This window comes from Rhinolophus hipposideros (genome assembly GCF_964194185.1).
Source record: "Rhinolophus hipposideros genome assembly, chromosome: 1".
Classification (NCBI taxonomy): domain Eukaryota; kingdom Metazoa; phylum Chordata; class Mammalia; order Chiroptera; family Rhinolophidae; genus Rhinolophus; species Rhinolophus hipposideros.
The window spans coordinates 41,173,857-41,193,693 of NC_138047.1; the positions used below are offsets into that span (position 1 = coordinate 41,173,857).

General features: G+C 40.8%; 2 protein-coding genes across 3 annotated transcripts in view; one reads left to right on the forward strand and one right to left on the reverse strand.

The window, feature by feature from the left end:
- Positions 1-9,400: 9,400 nt before the first annotated feature.
- On the reverse strand, positions 9,401-19,734 carry NOA1 (nitric oxide associated 1). The gene is made up of 7 exons (XM_081048579.1): positions 18,451-19,734; positions 17,446-17,610; positions 16,612-16,817; positions 14,095-14,226; positions 13,044-13,160; positions 10,031-10,148; positions 9,401-9,728 (listed from the first exon to the last, which is right to left on the reverse strand). The coding sequence occupies exons 1-7, from the start codon at positions 19,667-19,669 to the stop codon at positions 9,517-9,519; spliced, it is 2,169 nt and encodes a 722-aa protein (XP_080904705.1). The 5' UTR covers positions 19,670-19,734; the 3' UTR covers positions 9,401-9,516.
- POLR2B (RNA polymerase II subunit B) overlaps positions 18,353-19,837 on the forward strand; it is a 44,850-nt gene continuing 43,365 nt past the window's right edge. The window contains exon 1 of one of the 2 annotated variants that reach the window (XM_081048559.1): positions 18,353-18,994. The gene's annotated coding sequence lies outside the window, so the exon portion shown is untranslated. Of the gene's footprint in view, positions 18,995-19,651; positions 19,803-19,837 lie in introns of those variants that run through there. The other variant, XM_081048558.1, reaches the window with a different exon arrangement.

Genomic DNA, 19,837 nt, shown 5'->3' on the forward strand with positions numbered 1-19,837 from the left:
TTACAGTTTGCCAATATACTGAAGGATTCTTACTTATGACCAAATACTTTGGAACTCAGATGTATCAAATTTCTTACTGCTTAAGTCATACCAGTACTATAAAATTTATGAAAGTTTGATGTAATGTCTTAAGGGATAAACTGCAAATGGAAATTTACCAGTGGTCAAGATTCTGCCACCAAAAGGGGCAATCTTAGCGAACAAATGTACTAATTCTTTTATTGATTTTGAGATATACCTTCTATTTTTTTGTGTGATCTAATTTTTAAAAATCACATAATGCATACACAACTACATTCTCATAAAATTTAGGCAGTCCATCTTGACAGCTCTCTTCCTAACCCTCTTACTCATTTGTTTCTTCTGCAGAGTTAACGCCTGTTGATGGTTTACTGTTAACTTTACCTCCAAGTGTATGCATATTGAGATGAATGATTTCTATGCTTTTTTACATAAATAAGATTATTGATACTCTGCAATTTGCAGAACTCTTTAATTTGAAGATCTGTCAGTAGTTAAGCACCTTCCTCATTCTTTTTACTGCATAATGTTCCATAGTTATGGGTATATCATGGTTTAATCAGTAATTTCTTTTTCTGACATCTTTATTGCCAAAATTGGTTGACAATCTGGAAGTATTTAGGAGTGGAAACCATGTCAAGTGAGTGGTTAAGAGGACCCATAATTTCTAAAACCTTATATGTTTATGCTTTTATTCTTAAGATAGAACTTTCAGATTTGCCAACTTTTTGTGTTAAAGTTTGTTTTGTTTTTATACAGAAGTGTATGTATTTGGGATGTTTAATTTAGTGTTGCTGAAAATAACAATGATTAACACATCCAACATCTAATGTTCAGCATAGATATAGTACGGGAATAGCACGTTGGTACTTAGCTAACATTACTGTGTGAATGAATTATCTACAAAATGGTATAGGAAATTACAGTTTAATAAGGCAGATTTTCCTACATGAGCATAAACTACAAGCTTAGCTGGAATTCAGTCATGTCTGATGGACCAGGGTGGAGAGCCTAGCAGAAAGAACAAAGATTTTCCTGACAAGATATAGCTTATTTTAAAGCTATTGAGAATAAGGCAAGTTTACCCAGTAGCAAACATGGGTCCTTGGAGATAGCATTAGCAGAGGTAACTATGGGAATTGCATTACCTAGAATCCAGAGAGGCAAGGGCAGTAATGGACAGGACTGTTAGAAGCACCAAGAGCCTCTAATAGGGACACTAATGAACATGGTAATTCATTGGTCAGTAGTGGCAGCAGTTGTGTGGTGAGACATGTGGCTGCCCTGTGCCCTGTGCACAGAAGTGGGAAATTCCATTACAGGGAACTGTATGGAAGAAAATGGCTGATTTCATGTAAGTAGGAAGCCGTTATTTATGAGTCATGAGATGTCCTGGGGATGCCCAGAAGTAATTAAACATTTTGTATGGGACTGGAGGTGCTGTGTCAGCATGAGAGTAATCCTAGATATACTAGTAGCAAGCATTGTTCTAACCACATTACATTAACTGTTAATCCCTTTAACATCCCTGAGGGTTAGGTTGTTAATCCCACTTTATTTACCTTACTTCCACTTTTTAATCCCACCTTACTTGTCTGTTAATACCAGACAAGTAAGTTGCCTGGTATCACACAAGTAGTATGGGGCAGCTCTGTGCCACACTGTCTTTCTGATAAAGTGAAGAATATAACGTGGGGAAATGGAAGCTAAAATAAAAAGAAAGGAGTAGTGGTTAAAGGGATTTCAGCCTAACTTGTTCTTTATTAACAAGGTTAATGAATTAACATGATACAGAAGGTACTGTTTAATCTTCCCTCTATCATAACATCTAATCAGTTTATATTTTCTAAACACCTTAAGCTTACCAGTGGTAAAATTCATTTTATCTTTTAGAGATAAAAGTAAACGAGTAAATTTGTGCCCTGATTCTATTTATGCTTAGATCTGAGTTAGCATAAGCTGGCATTTTTAGATAAGCCGCGATATTCGTTAGGTGGGTAGCTATTTGAAAATGTAAGAACATGTCATAATTTAAAATTAACTGGATTTACTTGAAAATGTCCTTAGTTCTTGGGCCTTGGGAGCCCGCTGTATTGTAGGCCTTGGTATTTGTCCCATCTGATCCATTTATTAGAATATCAACTTGAATTGCAGACACTTGTGGGTCCATGTCTTCAGTCTCCCAGAATCAATAGGGAATGGGGGAGACAAACCTAAACAGGCTCCCTGCTCAGCAGGAGGGGTGAGAGCAACAAACATCCCCGACATGGGTTTCTGTCTGCTTGCTTGGTCTCCGCTGGACAGACAGACACACACCTTCTTGTAAACTCTGCACTAACATACTGGCTAGAGTCTGGCTGATTAACAGATGGCTTACTGGCAAGCAACCCCGTGTAAGTTCACCCCATTCAGATGAAGGCAAAGGGTACAGACTTATCTCAGGGCCTTGGTCTCAAGTCAGTGAACTCCAGAAGTGCTTTTGATAGAGCCTGGAAAATCGGTATATGCTTTGAGATCTTTGCAGGTCCCCAATCCCAAAATCTTCCAGGGCATTTGATCACTTTTCCTAAATGTGTCAACTAAGTGGCCTTTTAAAAGTTAACAATTGTATAAAAATATGATGAATTTATGAAAGTTGAAATCTTTCATAAAGATTCTAAAAATTTAAATTCTGAAATCTAAATGTTAACATTTTTACCTAATTTTCATTTTGATGATAGTTTTCACATTAACTGGTGGGGATAGTTCAGTTTCTTTCTGGATTTCAGCCATTTTTAACCTGTTCCTGCTATTGTTGAACATAATCCCACTGTACTTTCCCCATCCTCTAAGGCTATGACAGCAGGGTAACCCCTCCTGGAAAATATCAGATATTTAGAAGGTGAGGTATTTTTTATGTGTGTGTGTTTTGATACCTTGTTAGAGTGTTATTAAAATTAAGAGGTTTTAATGTTCTTTAATGTGATTGAAGCCAGGGACCTAGAATACCCAAACTGCCTCAAGGGTTCCTGAGCAGAATTGTAAGGGATAGAAATTATGCTAATATTTTAACCAAATCTCCAAATACTGCAGTGTAAGATTCTAGTAAAACACTGGTTTAAAGACTGGTTTTGGGGTAAGTGGGACTGCAAATATGATTCCCCATTTTACAACAAGCCCTCTTCCTGCCCAGACTAAGCGTGGGCCCAGTGCTCCAGCGGCACTGCAATAGGTGTAGAGAAGGGATGGACAGAGATCAGATATGCTGGTAGGTGGCCAGTGCTAGAAGAGGGGTTCTGAAATCACTTCCAATCCCATGTCACCACCCCCTCCCTGATTGTGGAGACAGAAAAAGACTTTCTACGGCTTCAGGATCCTGAGCTTGGATTCTTCTCAAACCTCTATTCTTTTTTTTGGAGAGTAATACGATACTATTCAGATACATAGACATCCTTCATTTCTGTGTTCTTAGTACCTTCCCCACCATAGAGCCTTCTTAGCTGACTTCCCGAAGTAGCTTTCTGCCAGTCTTAACTTCTCTTTGTGGGTGGGAAGGGATAGGAGTGGAGATAGCCTAGATTTGAATCTGTTGGATTTTATTTTCATTTTAAATTTACCAAAGTAATACATGCACAGTTAAAAACATAATACCCTAAATGATTTATGATGAAATCAAAATCCCACAGCCTCTCTTTTCCTCTGTCATATAGCTGCTATGTATCTGATTCCTAAGGTGAATTTTAAATTGGCATATTTCTTAGATGTATAGTGGATTCTCTTTATATAGGTCGTTAGAACACATAACATGCTATGCTTCATTTCCCTCAAGGTGATCAACATGCTGAAACTTTGTGTTGGATAAAAATGGCCACACATTCTTTGCAATCCTTTAGAATAAGCTTGAATCTGTACTGCCATTGCGACTTGCTTTGACCAATAGAATGCAGCAGAGTGTCATTGTGTGGCTTCTGAGCTTTGGCTTCCAGGGGCCTTGCAGCTTCTACTCTCACACTCATCTTTCTGAACAGTCACCTTGTGAACAAGCCTGAACTAGCCAACTTGAGGAGGAAACCCTAGATACTAATGGAAAAAGGCTGGTTGGTAATAACCATCCCAGCGGAAGCTCCTGATAATGGAGTGAAGTCTGCAAGTGCATGTCTTCATAGAGCCGAAGAACCACTGAGCTAAGCCTAGATTGCACTGCAAACTGAAAAATGGGAGGGAGCCAATAAATATGCCTGTTTAAAGTCACCAAGTTTTGGAGTGGTTTGTTACTCAGCAATAGGTATAGATACGAACTTAGTCATGACCTCAATCTAGTTAAAAAAAAAAGCATTTCCAATGAAATGAGAAACTACCTAGAAGTGACTCACCCCATGCCAAATGAGGGAGTTAGTGTGGGTAAATAGGACTATGAAGCATTATTTTCCTTTGTTGAACAATCTCATACAAGTTCCCATACTGAAAATTTTCAATGCTTATCAGAATTAGCTTTACATAGTAGCTGTGTTTTGTGGAAAAGAAATTTCCTTAGCTAGTGTTTCAATAAAGTACATCTTTTATGTGGCATTTTCAAGGAAAGTAGTCCCCATTTCTCACATTCTCCTTCCTGTGGATTAGTTAACCATAGAGTTTAAAGTCAAAGACAGGAAAAAAGATAAATCTTTTTAGGCTAGATGTTAAATGCTGAGAGAAACTGGAGACACTTGAAAGCTTTTAATTGGGCAACCAGGATCCTCTTAGTGAAAGTCAGATGTAAAAAGGAACAGGAAACCGGATTAGTGCTACACAAGTAGGAAAGGCAAGACCATTTAAGCAAGTTCAGGGCCAAATTGTGTTTTTGAAGCTGTTTGATTTTCAAGTAAATGGGGACCACCAGTTCTGATTCTGTGTCCCTAGTAGGGCCAGGATTTTTAAAAAAATCAGTTTTTTTCCCTATGGTAGTTCAGTTACGTAATTCTTTAGATGTTTGCAGTCCAGATTTTCCGTGTTACCTAATTTACCATTAATCAGAATTGTGGGTCAGGATCTCCACTCATGCTGTGATCTGTCCGTGGTACTTGGCAAAGCTTACTAGCAATATGAAAAGATTCCCAGCCAGCCATGAAAACAGTCGATTTAAATCTATCTGATAGGGGAAGACGTCCTGGAAATCACAGTTGGACATTTGTTAAGGTTTGGGTAGCATTGCTAAAGTAAGAGTAAGAGTAACACCACACACACACACACACACACACACACACACACACACACACACACACACACACACACACACAGGCTAGCCCTGAGAAATACTCCGTAGGATTTGTTAGGATTCAAAGGAAGCTAGAAAAAGAATTAAGGGGCAGTTACAGTTTCTGAGGAAATTGTGCCATTAAGCGTTGGAGGTCTTCAAAGTGGGTTACCTTTCTTTTCTGAGATAATGTTCTCCTCCTAAGGTTGAAAACTTGCCTTTAGACTTGTGATGAGTTTTAGTACCTAGAAGTACTGTGTAGTGGTTAAAAACATGGGTGCTGATGGGCCTTTTCTGTATCTCGATTGTGGTGGTTAAATGAACCTATACAAATATTTAAACCCATAAAACTACATCGAAAAGAAAACAAATCAGTTTTACTATATAATTTTAAAAAACCCACATGAATGCTGGAGCTAGACTACTTGGGTTTATTTGAATCACAGCTTCATCGCTTATTGTGTAACCCTGGGCAAGTTTCTTGTGCCTCAGTTTCCTCATCTGTAAAAACAGGTAATAATACTTCCTGCATAGGGTTGTAAGGATTTAGTTAATTATGTGTAAAGCACTTAAAACAGAGCCTGGCTCAATACCAGAGCTAGCTATTATGAGAATGTAAAAGAATAAAGACAGATGGGCTATCATGATTACAGTGACTATGAGTAGTTTGCAGTACTACTGTGAGGTACTGCCTTTATGCAAGAAAGGAAGAAACCCTAGAAAAATGTGAACGCTAGTAAGCAAATGTAAGTCTGCTCTTTGCTATTGTCCAGGGAAGGTAGATACCAACCAAACAAAAATTTACCCCATTCTCCTCATTCATTCATTCATGTGTTGAATGCCTATTTTCCAGGGACTTACTGAACAGTAAAAAATTATCTTGGCAGTCTTTCACTTCCCAAATCACCTGATGTCTTCTTTAGCATGTGTGTCTTTTTTTTGTGGCTTCAGTTTTCTCCGTTACTGCAGCTACTGGCCAGAGGTACTGACGACGTCTGTGATTAAGCATCATAACTATTGCATCTACCAATGAGACTATTAAGACCTAATGCATCATTCCGCTAGGTTCACTACCCAGAAGGTACAGTTTGAGAATTATTTGGGAAGTAAAAGGAAGCTTTTGAAAAACAGGAATCTGGGGGTTCAAGCCGTGGGTGTTTTAAATTTGATCTAAACATACTTAGAAATATTCAGATCATGAAACTCCTTTACTCAGTAAAGGAATAAGGAAGCTCTTTGACATAAAGGGAAAAAGTGAGGCATCATTCCTATACGATGGTAAAATAGTAATCTTGAACCACTCCCCTCCCACTATACGGCATTAACAGGGCAGACAATATGACAGACGTTAAGAGCAGGCAGAGGTGCTATCTTTGATTTACATGAGTCTGAAGTCTTGTTTTTAATGTTTAAGCATTACTCTTTGACAGTTGAGAGAAAACAATCCCCCTGGGAGGAGGAAAGTGGCCAAGTGAAAATGGAACAGTCTGAGAAAGAATGGAAATGATTCTATTGCTCCACGAGGCAGAGCCAAGTGGGAGGGAAGCCAGGGTAAATGATCAGAGGCTGTCTCCGAAGCAGCTCGCCTCAGCGCTGGGTGCCTACTCGGTGAAGCAATAACAACTGCCTCAGCTGGCACAGCTGGAGCTCCAAGTAAGTCCTCTGCAGGAAACGGCTTGATCTCCATTTTGCAAGAAGTGTCTGAAGGATCAAAAAACACAAGTACTCTACTTCTCCTTGGTCGTCATGGGAAGTGAGTGTCACAAGTAACAAATTTAGACTCTGGGGAACTACATGGTAAAGCCGTAATGGTTGGTAGGGATTGCCATTTATGGTGATTAAAAATACAAAACGTGTTACACTTTGTCTCTGTAACTTGGGAAAAACTGCTCTTTTAAAAGGGGAAAAAGGAGGTATTACTTAAAACTTTAAGTTTTATGCAACATAGAAGTAAAAAAGCCCTTTACTGGCATATATTTTATGTTTTTAGGTGTCATGAATACAAAAGAAAGGACATATGGAACACCCCAAGGCTGCCAAGATCTAATACTAACTTAATTGTTTTCCAGCTACTCAAATCAACTTCTGTTCTATGGAAGTGAGGGGCTGTCCTGACACTTTAATTTCGCCTCTACTAATTCCTGCATGCTGCCATAGGGTAAATATTACAGATTCAAGGAAAGTCTTTACATTCAGATTAATGGATGAAGTATTAGTAAACAGACTAAAGCTCTGAAACCAACACAGAACTTTCTTAAAGCAAAATCCACTGTGGAACAGTTGAGTAGGCCAGAAGTGATCCTGGGCTGCATTAAGTTGGCAGAATATGCAGTAAATTAGTATCAGATCCTAGCAGAACTCCTCGACTGTCTAGGCATGAAGTGTCTTTTTTGTGAGAAGTATTAGAACCACCCTTTCCTGGCTTTCCTGATTTTTTACTGAGAACCATAAAAGGTTAGGACTGAGAAAAATCGACTGCCATCTCTTCATTCTACAGTTAAGAAAATGAAGACCCAGAAAGATGAACTAATATAATTAGGGAAACTGAAACTTAGTAAATTGCATTGTTTGAAACTCCTAGCAAGTTAACTTGGAACAGTTTTAGACATGCCTCAGTCAAGCTTTATGAAACAAAAACATTGAATTTTAGAGGTAAGAGAGACTTGAGGATACAACTTATGAACATTTAAAAACAGAATCTTTGCTGGTGAAAAGGCCTAAAAGCCTAGAGAAGATACAGAGGGAGAAATGTTTTGCTTCCTAAAATACGTAATGCAGAAGTTGACAGCATTGTTTTTTTGGTTCTGTACTTCTCTACAAATACCAAGTTTTACCATATTTTATTCATTCTATCTAAAAAGACAGGCTTAAGCTCCAAACTATGAATCGTAGATAGAAATGTAATGGCCACAATTTTAATTTGTAAAATTAATGATATTTCATTCTGTCCAAAATGAAAAAACTAGAAATCAGCTACCAATTTCAACTTGGGGCTACTGCCCTCTAGAGGGTGGGTTTGGAAACGTCAGGGGTTCTTTTAGGTTGTCACAGTAACTGATGGGGTAGGGGGAGTTGCTACTGGCATTGAATATCTGGGGATGAGAGATGTCCTAGATACTTAAATGCAGTTTTACACATGAAGAACTACCTTCTCTGGATGCCAATAGTATTCACTTAGGAAGACGATGAAAGTGAGATCAGGTTTTTACAAGTTGCATCTTAAAATATTAACCATTTATTCTAAAAGGACTTAGAAGGGGGCTAGAGGGTACACATTGACAGAGAACACGAGTATTAAGTTTATGCTAAACCTGAGTCTACAGGAAGTTCATGGATCTGACTGCATTTCAGGCCAGCTAATCCCACTAGCATTTATCTCAACCTTGGGATCTGGGACTTGACTCGCCAACTGTTCATTATATTCACTGAGGAATAAAAGGTAAAAACTTCTGATTGATGTAATGATATACAGTGTGTACAAATATTAAATGATCTGATAGCTGCAGAGTAGATGGATGGTAGAAAGATATAACTTGAATACTTTTTTACCTAAGATTTTCAGACACTTTAAAATCATGTAAAGTTCTACTTGTTCTCCAGTGTCCATTCTACCCGTATTCCCTTCAGTAATAAAAATCTGAAATGGTCCCCATTTCCCGCTACATCTCCCAGCTTCCTTGTGGGTAGATATGGCCATGTGACTGCTGACCAATGGACTGTGTGAAATGATGTATGCAATTCCCAGCTTCCCCCGCCTTCGCTGAAATAGGGAAGCTGCTTGCTCTTCATCTCTTCCTTTCTTGCCCCTCGCTGCGAAAGGACGACCACTTGAGCAAACACCTCAGACCTAGAGATGGAAGCCATGGGGTGTTCCACCAGCTGGATCCTTGGATGACTACATGGCGCAGAGCCATCTACTCACTTCTGTCTTACTGAAGCCATGGATTTTGGAGAAATTGATTTTCTGCCACTTTTTCATATGCCAACCTCTACGTTGCCCTCTACTAGACTCCAAATCGGAGATGACATCTGATCTCAATAAAAATAGAGAAATTTGAATGCAGCAGAACTCCTTTTCGGGTATACTTAGGTCAGATACATATCTCACTCCCTACAAAAAAAACCTTGTATTTGCAAACTCAATATATTACAAATAGGCACAGTCCTGAGTAGTTAAAAAAACGGGTGGCAGCAGGAGAGCTTTATTATAGTTCTATTTAATACAATTCAATGTATGTAGTTAGGTTCAATAGAGTTCATATTCGGCATGAGCGAGGTCGGCTTCATGTATTTATCTGTTTTTTCTTTTTCTGCAGATTGTACACAAGGGAAGGAAGCTTCTTGGTTTTATAGGCCACACTTCTCTTGATGCGCTCTCCTTTGATGTTAATGATATGTGGCAAGAGAGGGGGCCGGACCGTCAGCACTGTTCCTTGAGGTGTATGGCCTCGGAGATACAGTCTGTCCTTAAACTGAGGCGTCACTGCAACCCAGCCTATGTAGACATGCGACAGAACACAAAATGGTGTTAGCAACTATCTTACTGAAAACAACCCAAAGCTTAAAATGGAGCATCAAAGGAGGCTACTGCTCTCTTGCACTCTTTTTTAAAAAAGCATACAATGCATTTGTGAAAAGGTACAAATTTATTTTCAGAGTAGGGTGCATTTCTGAATAAACTAGTATGCCTTAAAATACTCAGCTTATGTCAGTTAAGGCACATTTCTATAAAAATATACTATGAGTCAGTCAGGCTACTCTATTCCTCTTTTAAAAAAGTGCTTGGTGTAAAATTACCTGCAGAAGAAAATTTGATGTCAGCCACTGCTTTAGTTTCCCCAAGTCCTTCTAATGTAATGTCTTCAGCAACAAGAGGAGGAAATCCTGCCATTCGTTCTTCTCCACCCATTGGAACCTTCCATTGAGATAAAATGAAGATGTTTTGAAGTTCAAATTAAATTCTCTGTAACTATTCCCTATAATACAAAGTAAAGCACTGATAAGATAATTCTGTACAGGGATCAAGAATAAAATCCCTTTTAACTGTTGAGAAAAACCCCAAATCACTTCTAGGTCAAATGAAAAGCATGGGAGCTCTGTGATGAGATGAAGCCTACAATTCCTGGTGCCAAGAGCCACATGTGGGTGGTAACCTGATAGCAAACTCTTGCTTTATTTACACTTTTTACAGCCCTCCATAAAGCTTTACGCAGAGTAATGTTGGGCAATAAAGGCAACATCCTTCCAAATACCTTAGCTCTTACAGGTATGGCTGGCCACAGGGATTAATCCCTACCTCATTACAAGTCAGGGGTACGTGTATAATGGACAAGACCCAGCTTCTAGTCACAGGTGTTTCTGTGAATTGGAAGTAACTGGATAATCATTTATCTGTTCATTAATCTGTTTAGCACTAGGGACTAAAAAGTAGATGTTGCAATCCTTCCCCAAGGAGAGCAGAAGGTGGAAATAACATGTAAACACATTACAAGGTAAGACATGATGAGAGGCATATATTAAGTACTATGGTTGTGGAGGAAAAAGTAATGAATGTGTTTTGGTCAAGGAAACATTAATGAAGAAGCAATATCTAAGCAATATTTTGAGAAATAGGTGGAAGTTACTCAATGGAAAGGTATTCTGGGTTAGTATCATGTATAGACAAAAACCTGGGAAAAGGATGATGAGTCAGGAACTGCAGTTTAATTGCCCAGAGTATGTTATATGTGCATGTATTAGTGATGAGGCTATCAGTTCAGATTTCTCTCAGTAATGTGGAACTATCGAGATTATAAGGAGGAAAGGGAACAGAGATAAGAATTAAAAAACAATACTGTGACTTGCTTTTTATTTTGGAAAGATCTCTCTAGTGCAGGGGTTCTCAAACCTCAGCACTAATGACATTTGGACTGAACAATTCTTTGTTGGGGGAGTGGGGAGGCTGTCCTGTGCAGTGTAGGAATTTTAGCAGCATCTTTGGCCTCTACTGGGCATCTACCAAGTTGTGAAAACCAAAAATGTCTCCAAGCATTGCCAAATGTCCTCTGGGGGCAAAAACAAAGCTGGTTGAGAACTACTCTAGTGGCTGTGGAGGTGTATTTGGGGTGTGAGTGTATTTGGGGTGGAGGTGGGAGGAGGACAGTAAAAAACTAGAAGCTGGGAAAATACTTAAGGATCTCAAAAATAGCCTAATGAAAGCAGATTACAGCTTGAATTACAAGGCTGGATTCAGAGATAATTAGGAGGCAGGGCTGACTTTGATTTGGGAGGTGAGTAAGAAAACCAGGAGGCAAGAATGAGTCCCAGGGCAGCTCAAGAAACGGTTTGTGTCACATGGGAGAAAAGACGGGACTGTTGCTTGGGAAAATATCCGTGATGTCTGATGCATGGGGTAGAGCAACACAGAGTTCGTTTTTATGAGAGCCACGTCATACAAACTAAGGAAGTATTCTTTCCTGCAAGTCTCAAGCTGTTTTGCAACTTGTGTAGTATTATTTCACCTAAAAATTGAACAAATGTGATAGAAGTAAAGCCTTCTAGTGCAGAAAAAGCAACAGATCCTATCCTATCGATTGCTTTTATGTGCTTACCCATTCTGCAAATCCTACAAGTCTCTGGAATATTAACTGTAGGGCACTTATTTCAATGGAATTTGAATTTCTGTCTGGTTTCCTTAGGAAATCCAGAGAGATATTTATCTCTCAAGACAGGTTTCTGTTTCTCCTCTTTGAAGTGTGGATGTGTATTTTGTGTTTTGCTTATTTTCAGTTGTATGAGCATTAATTAATGTTAAATTATCTCTGCATTGGATGCACCTGGTATTTTTGCAACAGGTCTGTTCTTCCTCCTCCTCCACCAGCACCACCACCACCAACTCTTACATCGCACTTACAACAGTGCCCTGGAGCTCAGTCCTCTCCGCAACCTCACGATGTAGGCTTGACACAGAAAAGTAAAGGAAACTTGCCGTGAGTCACACAGTTTTGTTGAGTGGTGAAGCGGAGCGGGCATTTGATCCCAATTTGGCTCCAGTGATCTTAACTATTACACAGTACTCACTAACCAAGAGTGTGCACACCGGTCTCGTTAAAGAGCTGAAAAAAGTCACCACTTAGTGTTTGGTGAATTTAGTAAGAACAATTTCAGTGGCACAGTAAGGGCCAAACGGACTGCAGAGAATGGGATGTGAAGAGCAGGAGCAAGCTGGATTGTAAAGAGAAGGAATTAACAGGTCACTGAGATCTGTTTTTTAAAGATGAGAGACATTTTAACATATTTACAGTTCAAAGAAAAGAGCTAGTAGAACAGGAGCGAAGGGGTGGGATAATCTGTAAATGTCTGGGATTATAGGAGTAGAGTTTTTCCACGCAGACCAGGGCTTCTCAACCTTAGCACTACTGACATTGTGCACCAGATAATTCTTTGTTGTGAGAGGCTGTCCTGTGCTTTACCGGATGTTTAGCCTCACTGCTGCTCTCCACCCAGCAGATTCCAGTTGCATCCCTCAGTTGTGAGAAAGGCTCTAATTTGTCTTGACTCAGCAATATCCAGTACCACTTTCTGCAATGATGTGACTGCTGAGCAGTTCAAAAGTGGCCAATGCAACTGAAGAACTACAACCAACATCCCTTTTCGTATAGGGTCCACTTCACTTTATAGCTAACTCCTCTAGGAGAACAAGGTGACAGGAGAACTAGCTGATGGCAGAACAAAGATGGTTCTGCCCGAGAGAGGCTTTGTTAGCAGGGCTCTAGGACTGTCGTGGTGTATGTTAAACTAACTATGCGATCATCAAAGCATGTCGCCTCACCTTGAGTAATATACCACCCGCATGCTTCTTATACACAGTATCTGCCTTGTCCAAGGAAGTAATGTGCACAGGAAGGAAGTTGGAAGCCACAACTGTAAACCAAGCTGACTGAGTTCCCTTAAGAAAGAAAGAAGTTATTTAACACAGTGAAAAACTTGCAAAACCAGCACATTAAAGGCACAATTAAAAAAAACAATCAAGCTCCCTTCGTAAGTACTGGTATGGCAGCTGTTACCAAACTATATTAATGTCTAAAAATAAGGGCACAATATGGCAGAAGTGGTGCATTTCAACATTTTATGTAAAACTAGATTCCTTCCATAGGCTTGTTGATACCTTTAAAAAAGTAATGATACTTTTATTATTAAAAACAGAAGGAAATATTGTCTACTTTAACTGTCCCTGTGTAAAGTTAGTTTTAAAAAAATTAACATTTTATGGGCTTTAAAGAAACATAAAAGGGTTTTAAGTGTGTAAGACTAAATTTCCAAGAAATTATAAACAAACACAAAACCCAAGAAATGAGCCAAAGCAATGGCCTGCAAGTTGGACACATCCATGTTTCGTTTTCTTTTTTTCTCCTCACTTTGGCAAAACGGGGAACAATTCTACAGATACTCTTGAATCCCCAGAATAATGCCATGAACATCAATACCAAACAAAGAACCATGTATATAAAAGTATACATATCTTGGGATACAAAGAAATGTGGAATTGATTTAATGTATATTAACCCTATCCCCAAAGGTTTGATTGACCTATGATTTCCATGTGAAACAATACCACAGGATAGGGGCGGCATCTTTCCTTAACAACAAGCTCTATGGGACACCAATATCCTTTTGAAGATACAGTTTTTAAGACCTCCTCACTTTTCCCCGCCATGTTTTTATTATGGGCACTTTCAAACAAACAAAAGAATAGTATATCAACCCCTCATATAGTCATATGACAATAGTTATCAACATTTTGCGAGTCTTGTTCATATATTTGCTTCCTTAAAATAAATCCCAATACTAAGTCATTTTTTAATGGCACACATTTTCCTTACCTGCAGAAAATCTATGCGGCCTATAGCACCCAAAAATAGAACCATTCCAGGTTTCAGCACAAAAGTTCTTGGAACAATGGAATGTCTTGGCAAAACGATATTGACTTCTTTTTCTGTTAGAAGATTTAAAATCTGTGAAGGAGAGGGCAAATATTTTTAAAGAATTAACTTTTATTGAAGATATATTGTAATTTACCTGTAAGATAAAAAGTGATGAAAAAATATTCCGGACTTATATTCCGGACTTAACAATAAACTAAAGTATGTGAGAATTTGCTGCACATAAAATTTATTCATTCTAAATGAATGAATAATGAATCAGTTTACATACAGATGGCTCTACTCTTGTTTCACAACTAAATCTCGAGTAACAGCAAAATAAATTTATAGGAATATGAGACTTTCTTATGTCAGCAGCATCCTCCAAATGTTAAAATTCATGTGAACTGAAAACACTGATGATTCAATCTGAAGACATAATAGAAAATATGTTTTCACCATTAAGGCTAGAGGGAGCAGCAGTTTTCAGCTAAAGGTCAGGCAATAAGCTACCGTGAGTCCTGGTGGCAAGCATGCACGTTAAATGCAAAATGGTCTCTGCATTCGAGGAGCAGGTAAAGAGCTTGAAGAACCCTTTTCTATATTCTGGTCTTCAGTTTCCTTATTTCCCCCAAATACTCAGCAAAAAATGAGAGAAAGTTATGAATCCTCTGGTTTCGAAGGATGAAGAGTTCCTAAATAGACTAAAGAAAATAAAAAAGGAACATCAGAAAATGCAAGATTATGGTCAGATTTAAGGAGTCAAAATCTGATTAAAAAAATAGAGAAGATAAAAAAAATGGAAAAAAACTTTTGTGAACTTGATTCTTAAGAAAAATAATAAGGAAATAAAATATGTGCTACCTAGAGGGGATCAGAAGAAAATACATAAGGGGGCTCAGCATTTATGTTTAAAAAAGCACACAAGCCACCTGCAGTAAAGAAGCCTTTCAACCCTTTTAGCAGACCCTAATACTTCTATTTCAAAACAGGGTTCCTTGGCTCGGTTTGGGACAGTGGTTTAAGGCATCAAGTAGATCAATAGACGGATACAGAAGCCAACTACCTTAAAGAACCTTTTATCTAAAATCTTGAGGGTTTCATTCTGCTAGCTAGAATATTTAGCAAATTCTTGCCTTTCTGACTATTTGACAAGAGGGTATACATGACTGAAGTAACTGCTATTCTTGACCTGAGTCCAAAAGAGAAAAATGAGTTGAAGTGACAGAACATTATTAGAAAGCACTCCAGTTACTCTGAAGTTACGGATTTCAAAGAAGAAAAAACTGGACACAGGCAATTATTCTAAGAGGGAAAAAAAATTAAAAGAGCCATATGATTCTGAGATGAGTCACCAAATGGAATACAATTCTGAGAATGAAACTGATCCTGATGAGGCAAGGAAGGAAAAGTACCTAAGAAACCAATGTTGTTTCACAGGTGAGATACAGAGATAATTAGGCAAATTAGAAATTAGTCAGTAACCAGATTCAAAGGAAACTGATTACCGATCTCTGGTAACGATCTGTGGTAACGATGTATCCTAGATGCACACTTGAGTCCATCAAGGATTTGGATCATGATCAAAAACTGCAAATGAATAAAAAGTGAGATGTACTGAGTTTGTAGGATATAGGCTGAGCTTCACACCATAAAATCAAATGTTTCCAGGAGATCCTGCAATTGGATTAAAAAGATATATAATCCTATTCTCAATTATGTTCATCTGAGGGCACTTATACAAGAAATTCAGTTCTTAGTGTCAGACAAAAACAAATTAGAAACCATTCTGAAAAGGTGCCTGGATTGATGAACAGCCCGTCTCAGAGGGAACATATGTAGGAAATAATGACAAAGAATCAGGATTGTCAGCACAGGAAGTACTCAGGAAGTTGGATGAACCAATGAAAGAGAAGAAAATGGTAGAGTGAAGAAAAGGTAGGACATCATACTTTAAAATACTTCAAAGTCTGGCAAGGGCAATAGGCATTCATTTCATACACCTTTGAGGAACACTGGGTATACGTTACAGGGAGACTGTTCAGCTCCACACAAAGAGCAGGTCAGAGTTCAAATAGGTTACCTTGTGAGGCAAGGTGACACTGCTTCAGCTGATAGTGAGTCACTCCTTACTTCAGGTCAAGCTGGGTGCCCTCTTGATGGCTATGCTATAGCATGGACTAGGTGGCCGGACTGCAGTGATATTTATGATTTCTTCCAACCTCAAAATCGACGCTTCTGTAGCTGTCTTGCTAACTAAGATAACAACCACAATACTGTAAGGAGGGCGTCAGCAGTGAAGCCCACCAAATGGAATACAGAACTTGATAGCATACAGATTCGTTCCTGAACTGCTGCTATGAATGAGTCAGAACTGAGTCTATAAGGAAAGCATACCTCCTTTCCTGTGTTCTGTCAATTAAGATGGTACTCATACAATTGAGAGTTAATGTTTCTAAAAAAACATCACATACATACACAATTTTCTTTTGTAATTCCAGGGGTGTCATAAAACCAGTGGGCATCTTTCACATCTTGTGGGGTCAGTTCTATTCGTTTGGTGGACTTATCTGCAAGCATCACAGGTTCATTTTCCATGTCAAAGGCAAGTGAATCAGCATCAAACTCAAAGGCAGCTTCATCCTTCTGTTCTTCTGAATACAAGAATGTTCTTCCAACTCTTCCTAGAACAAGTTATATTGAAGTTATTAGTCACTCCTTTAAAGCCTTTGACTCCAGACAGATAATTCTCATGTTCAACTCAAGTTATTAAGACTAATATGGGGTATGTAAGTGAGACTACAATGATAGCTTTGCTTTTTTTTTTGTAAGTCAGTGGGAGTCAGACTCTTGTAATCATGAAGTGTGTGGCTGGCTGTGTATTATCAGAGGGAGGTGGGTGGTGACAACTGTTGGAAGTCAAACTGCTTTTGTAAATGAAAGTTGAAAAGAGACAACCAAGGAAAGGGGGACCATCTAATTTAGAGCTGCTGCATGGAGTCAACAACCTGGACTGGTCTTTAAGGAGCGAGGCTACCTACACCTTTGAGGAAATTCTTCTGCTGGGTGGGCAGTTGCTTCATGATTCCTTTCCAGCATTTCTCCAAGTATCTACTGTCTCAATTTTCTTAGCACAGTGAACTCTGGCTTTCCAAACAGCCACCTTGCCTCTAAAGGGCCTCTATATTCCAGAATGAGAAAAGTAGTCTCTCCCCGCAAAAACTGGCTAGCCTCAGACAGCTGTATTTCAGGTTGCTCAACAAAGAATTTGAGCATAGACCCACCAAGAGTTTTCCTCTAGAAGATGCTTACCTACTACATAACCATGCTTTTTCAGGAGAGTAAGTTGATTTTGTTCTAGCTGACTAAGATCTTCTTCAACTTCATTTGCATTTTGTTTAAGCCTTTTTTGCCTTTTAAACATTCTGTAAGGAGTTGGGTTGGAAATAGGAAACTTCAGAAGGTTTAATGTAGTACCTGAAATATCAAAGAATACATTTTTATAAACATTACACAAGGGAATAAAGGGAGGAAAGCTAACATTTTTAAGGAGCAACACTGTCTCGGGCACTGTAATTTATTTCACTTAACCTTCATGACAGCCCTCTACAAAATTATTCTTACTTTATAGATGAGGAAATAGATTCAGAGAATGGCTCACAGGCTCAACCAGGAGGTGAATCCCAAACCCACAGGCCTGATTTCTTTCCATCTTCACCACACTATATAAAAGTACTTCTGTGTATAATTCATAGTTAGGGCAGCGAAGAACAGCTTACCAAGCAAAGTCAAACACTGGTTTCAAAGGAACAAATAATGCCATTAATTTTGCCAACTATTAAATACAAACAGGGTCATAGATGGACCCATTTCCCAGTCACAGAAGTTCCTTAAAGCCACAAAATTGACGTCTAAAGCCATACATCATATTGCATTAGTGAACTATTTAAATGTTAAACATGTATGGTAAACTGGTATCATGAATAAACTCAAGATATGAAGAGTAAGACTGAGGGGTAAAGGGAGGTTTAGAAAGTCAAAGGGTTTTTCTGGGAAACATACAAAGTAAAGCCACAAGAGAAACCTCCAAGAAAGCAGGAACTTTGCTTTGTTCTCTGGTTTATCTCCAGTGCCTAGAACAGTGACCGCAAGATAGAAGTAAATATTTCTATCAGGAAGTTACTATGACATATACTAAATTTTCGAGCACTAAGTTGACACGGAAGAGAGGTGTGACCAAAGTAGGGAGAGAATTTTTACAGGCAAGGATCCAGACATTCCCTGGTGGCTTTAAGGGGCGGGCCCCCTAAGGCTCACCAGGCCAAGGGGAGATGGTAGCTCTGTCGATTGCCTCAGCGCCCTTGGCGATGCAGTAATCCGACTCCAGGAGCGTGTTGAAGAGAGTGGACTTGCCAGCGTTGGTGGCGCCAACCAGGTAGACGTCGCCGCGGTAGCGCCAGGAGCGCTGAAGCGCAGAGATCAATTCTTCCACTCCATAGCCAGTCTTGGCGCTGATGAGCCGCACGTCCCTGAGCACTGTGCGGGACCCGGTGGAAGCACACGACTTCTCCTCCCCGTCCGGTGGCCCGTCCCCGCCGGGGTGCTGCGGCCCTAAGTGGCCGGGGAGCCGCAGGAGCCCGGCGCGGGCACACTCGTCCCACAGCCGCTCCCGGAGCCGCTGCAGGTAGCCGGGAGCGTCCTGGGGAAGCAGGTCCACCTTGTTCCCCAGCACGATCAGCTGCTTGGGGCCCACCAGCGCGGGCAAGTCGGGCAGCAGGGCGTCGGGCAGATCGAGCAGGTCCACCATGTACAGCACCAGCGCGGGGCCGGGCCGCCGCAGCGCGGCGCTCACCAACTCCAGGTACTGCTCACGGCTCACCTGCAGGCGCAGGGCGCGCCGGTGATGCATCAGCAGCCAGCAGCGCTGGCACACGGTCCGCGCCAGCCCGCCGTCGGCCTGCGCCGCTGCGCTAAGGAACTTCTCACTGGGCAGGTAGCCGGGCACGGCAGGGTCCTGGCAATGCAGCTCCGCCCCGCAGCCCGAGCAATTCAGGCCGCTCCGCGGCACCGTCGGGTCCGGGTGCCCCACGACCGGGTGCACCCGGCGGCTGGTCCGTAACTGCTGCAGCCGCCGCTCCTCCTGCCGCTGTTGCTTCTGTCGCTCCTCCTCCTCCTGCCGCTGCTGCAACTCGCGCAGCTGCTCTTCTAGGGTCGGCCCGGGCTCCGGCTCCGGGACGTACTCGGGGAACAGAAAACGCTCCTCCATGTCATCCCTGCCTTCGTAACCCCCAGCCGCCGTCGGGCCACCAGGAAGCTCACGTCCCAGGTCCGACAGGTGTTGGGAGGAGGGGGCGGCCGCGCATCTTTTCTTGAGGAGCGGATCCCACAGGCCATGGCGCGCTACGGTGGGAACGGAACCCCGCAGCAAGGGGCACAGCAGTCTACGGGTTAGGAGTGCAGGCAGCATGGGAACCCGGCCCTGGGCAAAGGGGCGGAGCCACTGGTGCGCACGCGTACTGGGGCCCACGTGGCGCATTCAACTCGAGACTAAGCCCGGAACTACCTGAAAGCTGCCAGGCACTCTTCGGCTCCTCCTCCCGCATCTAAGCTCGTAAATTCTCGCGATGAAAGCCCCAAGGCTTAAGAGCCCGCTTAAAGATGTGGCACAGGTACCGGGCGGAGACCTAGACTGTGCCCGTTGGGC

Bases quoted from the DNA above. Each gene is read 5' to 3' on its own strand.
- NOA1 (XM_081048579.1), bottom strand. From the start codon at position 19,669: ATGCGCCACGTGGGCCCCAGTACGCGTGCGCACCAGTGGCTCCGCCCC. The intron at 14,227-16,611 runs GTATGTATGTGA...TCTCCTTCACAG, and splicing joins GAATTACAAAAGAAAATTGT to ATTTTAAATCTTCTAACAGA. The intron at 10,149-13,043 runs GTGAGGCGACAT...TCTCAATGGAAG, and splicing joins CGGGTGGTATATTACTCAAG to GTTCCAATGGGTGGAGAAGA.